At 45.9% G+C, this 7,907-nt stretch overlaps 1 protein-coding gene across 1 annotated transcript in view; it reads left to right on the top strand.

Annotated features, from left to right (window-relative positions):
- The first annotated feature begins 223 nt into the window (after positions 1–223).
- The window catches only part of LOC103905173 (fatty acid desaturase 1), a 14,106-nt gene continuing 6,422 nt past the window's right edge, over positions 224–7,907 (top strand). The window contains exons 1-5 of the mRNA XM_009286757.1: positions 224–463; positions 4,032–4,142; positions 5,745–5,942; positions 6,348–6,449; positions 6,624–6,752. Of these exons, the coding sequence (XP_009285032.1) occupies positions 224–463; positions 4,032–4,142; positions 5,745–5,942; positions 6,348–6,449; positions 6,624–6,752 (780 nt within the window). The remainder of the gene's footprint in view (positions 464–4,031; positions 4,143–5,744; positions 5,943–6,347; positions 6,450–6,623; positions 6,753–7,907) is intronic.

Raw genomic sequence — 7,907 nt, 5'->3', positions numbered from 1 at the left:
TTGTGAGGAGCTCTGCCTGCGGCTCAGCATCGCTCGCCTTTCCCGAAGCCTCTCTGCTGACCTCCCAGGGATGGGAGAAGGAGGAGGGCGGGAGCCCGGGGCTGCGGGGTGGGCCGGGGAGTGTCCCACCCTTATATGCCATGGCGGGAGCGGGGTGCCCGGGCCGGCGAAGCGGGAGGGAGAGAGGGAGGGAAGGACGGAGGGAGGGAGGGAGGAAGGGAGGATGGCGGTACCGCTGAGGGGTGCCGGGGAGGTGCGTGAAGAGCGGGATGGAGACCCCGCGGCGGTGCCGGCGCTCCGGCGCTTCACCTGGGAGGAGATCGGGCAACGCACCGGCCGGGGTTCGCCGCCGCAGGAGCGGTGGCTGGTGATCGAGAGGAAGGTGTACGACATCAGCCACTTCTACCGGAGGCACCCGGGAGGGGCCCGTCTCATCGGTAGCCACGCCGGGCAGGACGCCACGGTGAGCGGCGGGGGTGGAGGGGGACGGTGACGGCGGGGAGACGTTTGCTACCGGCTCGCTTTGAGATGCGGGGCGGAGGGGGCCGGTACCCGGCAAGCATCATGCAGTGAGAGCTTGGGAGGTGACTTCGGTGGGAATCGGTGGGGCCGGGGGTACGTAGCGTCGCTGCTACGTGCGAGCTTTCCAGCCTCAGGCTATGGAAACAGGCAAATAAAGAGGCTTAGCCCGTGGGGCAACCAGACTGTAACTGTTTATCCAGCTGAAGTCTTTAGGACTACTCTTATCTGCTGATCTTGCTTTTGCAGCTGCTGGGAGCTGCAATGATTGCTTACAGCCAGGGTAAGGTAGGGAAGCTGCCACAAATAGTGCACCAGCCCTGGGGCAACAACGGTAGCTGCTTCCAGAAACGTACCTTTAGGAAAGGTATCCCTCCTAAATGCCACCCGGCATAACTTGGAGGGAAAGCAAAGCCAGCATGCTTTCCCAAGCGGTCTTGCGGAAAAAGTTTCTGTAGTTATTGCATATGGTCCTTCTGACCCTTGAGATGAACAAAATCGAAAGACTCAGCCAGTTGACAAGGGTCCAGCTGCTGGCGAGTTAGGGTGTGGGCAAAAAGACCCGCTCACCATGTTTCCTTGTCTGACTGCTGGTTTAATGCCATGGAAACCTGTGGTAAAACACACACCAAATCGTTCAGCAAATTCTTTGGAGTTCCTGCCTCCTGGTATATGCAGGAAGGGTAGACAATAGTGGTAAATTAACATCTATACAAAGATGTGACAAATGTGATTGCTTCCTTGCTGTGTATTTTGAAAGAAAAAAACCCAAGGCAAATAGTTCCCTGATCTTCCACATATAAGGGGTATTTGAGGCTCATGGAAATAAAAATAATTTTCAGTCCACTAAGTTTACGTTTCAAATTCTGTATTAGCTACACTTTGCATTCCGTATTTTCCACCATTCATTTGCTCTAGTTAGTACTGTCAGGTTTCTTTCATTTTAGGATGCTGGAATACCCCAGCCAATGGATGAACCTGGAAAACCCAGATGTTTTGCTTCTGGGATCTGAGCTGGTTCTTATAGGTTGGTTCCATGTCCAAACCATTAAGCCTTGCAAGACTTCAGAGAGTTTTACATGACACCAGCTTAACTGTCTTCACACACAAGTGTGAAGCACGTTAAATAAGCTGTGCACCATAATGGAAAAATGCCTGGTTATTTTCCCCTCTCTCTTTTTAAGCATACATGATAAAACTCCGGCTCAAGGGCTGTAAGTGAAATTAATAGGAAAGGGGTTTACTTTGCTCCAGAGATGCTGAAGACACATAAATCTTCATCAACTCGACACTTTTGGAGAACAGCAGGATCATCACTTTTGACAAGGCGCAATATTCAGAATATGTATTTATTCCAAGGCAAATAGAGACATGTGATACTGGAGTATCTTGCCCTGCTTGAACTCCGCACACTTGCAAGCTGTGCATCTTGGCCTCAGCAAAACCTGTGGAAGAGAGTAAAAGGTGGAATATTTGCTATAGGTTCGTGTAACACAGTACAGAGAAAGCCATGCTGGTACCAGGCAGCCTCTAACAGAAGCAGGGTGGATTAGTGTGTGTGGCCTTCTGTGCTCTCCCGTGTAGCCTGATGATGTGTGAACTGTCTTGTTTAGAGCAAACTTGGTTATATCCACGCTGAGTTGCAGTGGGAATATATCCAGGACACTGTAGGTGAAGTAAGAAACTCCTCTTCGTTACTAAGAGCAGTTTCGTGAGACAGTGTGAATTCAATAGGCTCTTTAGTTAGTCTGGGAGGCAGAGACAAAAAGAAGTGAAAGAAGCATTTATTAAGAAAATCCATAAGACTTCAGTGAGGTCTGTGCATCTTGGAATAGGTCAATTGCTTAATCTTTTGGATGTATAGCATGAAAAATTAAAAAATTATCTGTTTGACTGGAAAATTGTACCAAGAGCATATAGCCTTGAAAGATGATAACTTAGGAGAGGATGAAAAATATGGAAGGCTCTCAGTAAGAAAAGAAACCCAAGGAATGGAAAAATGAGTATAATTAATGCCACAATGTTAGTAAGGGGGACACTGCACAAAACTGTGAAGAGGAGTCCTTTTATTGCTGCTTTTTGTTGTGGTGTTTTCTCACAAAGGATAGAAGAGCAGAGTTAAGGAATGAAGTGACTTAGAAAACAGGAGCAACAATCTTGAGACTGGAATTTTTGGGTGAATTTGGCAAAATTTGGTTGAATTTTGGAGACCGTAAATACATCTGGTGTTGCAACATCATGAAATAACCAGGTACTTGCAGTAGATTATTTTGCAGAGAAACTGCCTGCTGGTTTTTGGATTCATTGGTGATAACGATTACATGCATGGTATTTAAATCCACCGCATGTTATATATACGCCTCAGTGTTAGTCATGCAGTTGCCCAAACCTATGTAATTTTGGAGTAGAGGACAGAAATTCTGTAGCAGTTTGCTCAAAGAGATTAGCTAAACGACTTCATTTTGTCACACAACCGTTCTTAATAAACACTCGCCCAGAGTAACTCTGGGGCTGGAATGCAGTAAAGCACTGATTCTGGTCTGTTTAGGATGACTAAATTGAATCGGATGAAAGGTGGCGCAAAAGCAGGCATGCAAGCAGATCAGTAAGTTGAAGGCATGCATGTACAAAAGCAATTTTCCATGGTTGGAGACTCTTCGGGGGAAGTTCCTTTCCTACAGGCTGAATTCACAGCTCAGCCCAGTCTCAGCTGTGCTTCAGGGCTCCAACTGCCCCCTTTGTGCTCTGTCAATGCAGTTGTCTTCTCCTCTGCCTTTCTGCATCCTCTCCTTTCTGTCCCCAGCCCTGCCTAGAGGCTATCACACCATTGCTTTTTCATGCTCGTATCTTTGAGGGGTCAGTAACACCAGGCCTGTGCTTATGAATTTTGTCCTTGCAGACATTTCCTTCTGAATACTTCCAAGTACTAGAGAAAAATAGAAAGTTCTCTGGTCCTTGATGAAATGCTTCCTGTCTTAGTTAATTTGGGAGTGCGGTTCTCTACCTAGTGAATAAGAGGAACCACATTTTTCTTTTAAGCGGTCGGATTTAAAGGGCAATTTTCTCTTTTGAGAAATTGCACAACAAAGAAGATTCTGGTCTGCTGATAAGAAAGGTCTTTTGGGCACCTGGCTGTCCAGGAAGATGGAAAAGTCACTAATATTGGGGTTGAGAAGAGGGGGAAGAAGAAAGGCAGGGGAACTAGACTCTGCTTTAAGCATACAATGGAGATTCATTCAATTTTGTATTATGGAGCTTGCATACCTGTAGTAATTACAGTAGTGGAAGTCAGATCTCTTCCATTTGCCAGCTGAAAGAAGATCTCATTTAAGAGCATAGGACAAACACGGGAAGAAAAAGGTCAACAAATCTTGAGGAGATAGAAAGGTAAACCAGCCATCTTTGCCATTGTGGCTCCTCCACAGTGAATGTCTTACTGTGCACAGCAGATCGAGGTTAGTACCGTAGTATTTGTTTTTCTTACCTCTTCCTTTACTCTCGTGCATTTGCAGGATGCCTTTGAAGCATTCCATGTTGACAAGGTGCTGGTGAGCAAGTACTTGAAGTCACTGCAGATCGGGGAGCTGGCACCAGATCAACCCAGTATTGAGCCCACTAAAAATGTAAGTCTATCCTCGTAAATCAGATCAAAGATAGATTAAAGGGAAATATTCTGAGATTAGACCATGTTCTTCTTATCAGCATAGCTCCTGGAACAATGGGATCCAAGTTCTTCACAAATTTTTGTGCTACTACTTAGAAACAATACATGAATATTAGTCTAAATCCACATTATGTGGTTGAGAATGAGATTCCTGAAGATGAATTTTTCTTATCACAGCAACTCTACATAAATAGCAGAGCCTTGTTTTGCTCTCATGAATATCGCAGCTATCACCTTTTCTTCTTTCCCTTGCTTTGAGAAAGAGCTAACCAAAAATTAAGTAATTCTTTCCAGCTGATAGTAAATTTTCAGACTGTGCTCCTTTCTCTTGTAGGTATCTGTAGGAAGAGATTGCAGGTAGAGTGTTTTAGCCTTGAATTAAGTTTCACAGGCTGTATTGGCATTGCCCTTTTGGACAGCCTTCTTGCAGCAGTCTCAAGGTCATTCACAGAATGATCATTCACAGAAGCACTGTTGATGGCACTGTGAGAGTAACCAGTCTGGTATGTCAAAGAAAACCTCATGAGAGAGGCACAGACAACAGAATAGGAATAGTCTTGGAGTACAAATATTCCCTGGGCTGTACGGTCGTCATCGCTTCCTACCATCCAAGGCTATCTGTTTTCCCCTGACTCTTCCTTTGCATAGTCCCACACTGCATGCTGAAGGGGGGCAAGGTGATACATGGCCCCGTGTAACTCAGGCATTAGAAACACAATTCAGAGCAGTCTGGCTCTCCCAGAATGGCATGGCCACACTTCCTATGTAGGTGGGAACCTCATGAACCCTCTTACCCATCTGTGGCCACGCCTTGCCTATTTCTCGGTTCCATAGCTGGCCTGCACCAGAGCCTCCACGTGCCTTGCTCCACGCAAACTCCATTTCCCCCAAATGATTGGGAAAGTAGGCTGGCAAGCTTCTTTGTGGTTTGGGTTACGCAGAGACAGGAATCAGGCTTGGGAGGCATCTGTGGAACTGGCAAAGCCAAAGGTGGGTTGGTCTTGCATCTGTGCGGTGCTCGTTTCTTCTTCCATCCTCCTCCCCAGCCTGAGGCCAGCTGGGCTGTAGGTGCTGTTTTCATACAGGCACTTAATCCTCCCCTGTTAATCTTGGGAAGGGTAAAGTGAAAACATATATTGATCTATTGGAACTGACAGAAGAGGAATAATTTCATCCCAAAGGCCTACCACAAGATGGCATGCTATGTTCATGCACATACATTACACCTTCCACTAGACATAACTTCCCTCTGAGCCCTGTGCTACCTGCCAAGAAGATGATGGAAGAAGCACCGAAGATAGAGGCTTAGGGGCTGGGGGTACAGACATTGTGCTCTGTGATAGCTGCTGCTTGCTCCTCTGCTCTATGTACCTTACCGGGCAAAGACACAGAGAAGCTGTAGGAGAGCAATGATAAAGTTTACCAGTGTGCAAGCCCAGCTCTTGCCCATTTGGCCAGATCCTTTGCTCTTTCTTTCCTTCATTAAAGTGGCCCTTGGCTTTTGAGGCTGCAGTGCTACGCTCTAAAAACAGGGAACGCGTAACACTGGTGCTTCCCACAGAAAATGCTGGTGAAAGACTTCCGTGAATTGCGTGCTGCTGTTGAGAAAATGGGACTTCTGAAGCCAAATCAACTCTTCTTCTTCCTGCACCTCGCTCACATCCTCCTGTTGGATACTGCTGCTTGGCTCATTCTCTTCTACTTTGGGACATCCTTAATGCCCTTTATTGTCTCTCTGGTGGTGCTGACCATTTCCCAGGTAAGCAACTAAGTCCACAGCATGTCCACGTGGACTTGCATCAACTTTCATATACAATACTATTGCAGTTTTGTCGTCCTCCATTTCCTTACTTGGCACAGTTCTTTGTCATTAGAAGACAACCACTATACGGCATGTGTTTACAGAAGATGTAAAGAAGAAATTCTGCATGTGGGGAGCTCCCACTAAGCCTAGTCTGGGATTCTTTCAGCAAGATATATTCTAGGGGAAGCCTCAAGAGTATCAGGATTTCATAGTTCCTTTCTGATTGTGACTTTGGAGCACTGTCCAAGAAATAAATCTTGATATTTCAAAGCAAAGGACAGGTGTGGCATTGTCCTGGTCTCAATTCCTCTTCGCCCCCCCTGCCCCCCTCCCCCAAATATTTTCTTTTTCCTCTTCCAGGTCCAGGCTTCATGGTTACAACATGATTTAGGACATCTTTCAGTATTCAGAAAGACCAAGTGGAACCACTTGCTGCATAAGTTTGTGATGTGCCATTTGATTGTAAGTACTTGACCCTGGAAAAACTTCTTAGATTTGATGGCTTTCCTGTAAAAGTATGTGTTCTGAAGACTCTGTGGAGGATAGCGTGTTCAGCATTGGGCGAAGGAGGGGAATTGGAGAGAATCTGGCTCTGAAAGCATTATACTTTTCATACTTTGTTCTTCACTAAAACAGGGGGCATCAGCCAAATGGTGGACTCTTCTGCACTCCCGGCACCATGCCAAACCCAACTGCTTCCAGAAAGATCCTGATATTGATATGCACCCTTTCTTGTTTACTTTGGGGAAGAAATTCTCTGTGGAGGTCAGTGTGTGCACGCGCTCGTGTACCAGGAACTGGGAAGAACACCCTGGTCAACAAAAAGCACTCTGTACCATAAAGATCTAAAACTAAGATGTGATGACAGTTTCTGAAAAAGACTGCTTTCATCTGTGTCTACTTTCTTCAGCCTTTGTAAGCAGGTCACAGTTCACGTTAAATTCCTTTAAAAATTTCATGAACAGCTGACAAGTAGTTGTAAATAAATTAGACATGATGTATGTGCATCGTATATAGGGTGGAAAATCCGTCACCAAAAAGATTATTAATGATTATAGCAGCTTAATGACCTAGTAGAACAACTCAGTAATTAATGATTATTAGATAACTTGTAAACATTAATATAGAGTGTGTCTGCAGTTGGCCTGGGATTATTACTTTAATATTAATGTCTGAGGCTTAGAGATACAGGTGGCTTTGGCATGTCTATGCCTTCTCGGAGAAGGCAGAAGCCTTGTTGTGAAAGGCAGCCGGCACGGCAGGACTGAATAACCAAGGGCTGTTCCTGTAGCTCTGTAGGACTGGCTGTTGGCAGGTCCCTCTAGCAGGCAGAAGTCATTTGACCACATAGGATGTTCTCAGCTTGTACTGCTAGGCCACTTCCAGGAGCAACAACCTAAGATGATGCTGAACCCCTTCAGTTGTACAACTTCACCAGTTCTTGAGACCCTGTCAGAGTAGCTATAGCAGTGAAATATTTTTCTCCTTGGAAGACCTTTGCCATCATGAAACTGTCATTTAAGTGTACAGAATCAGAGAAGAAAGTACGGGGGGCGGGGGGGGGGGGGAGAGGGGGGAAACTAATGCCTTCCAGAAGGCGCAGGCTCCTTGTCCTATCTGGATGATGCCTGGAATGCAGTGTTGCAGTAAACACTGCCTGTGTCTGTACGGCATACAGAATAGTTGATATAGGAAGGGAAGAATTACTGCAGTGACAGTGCAAGTCAGTCTTTGCAGCCTGAGATGATGCTGAACCCCTTCAGTTGTACAACTTCACCAGTTCTTGAGACCCTGTGCTATAGGCTATAGCAGTGAAATATTTTTCTCCTTGGAAGACCTTTGCCATCATGAATTTAAGTGTACAGAATCAGAGAAGAAAGTACGGGGGGCGGGGGGGGGGGGGGGAGAAAAAGACATTTG

This window comes from Aptenodytes forsteri, unplaced genomic scaffold (genome assembly GCF_000699145.1).
Source record: "Aptenodytes forsteri isolate BGI_AS27 unplaced genomic scaffold, ASM69914v1 Scaffold252, whole genome shotgun sequence".
In the NCBI taxonomy this organism is placed as follows: domain Eukaryota; kingdom Metazoa; phylum Chordata; class Aves; order Sphenisciformes; family Spheniscidae; genus Aptenodytes; species Aptenodytes forsteri.
The sequence above is the reverse complement of the archived record's forward strand: the minus strand, read 5'-3'. Positions and strand labels throughout refer to the sequence as shown.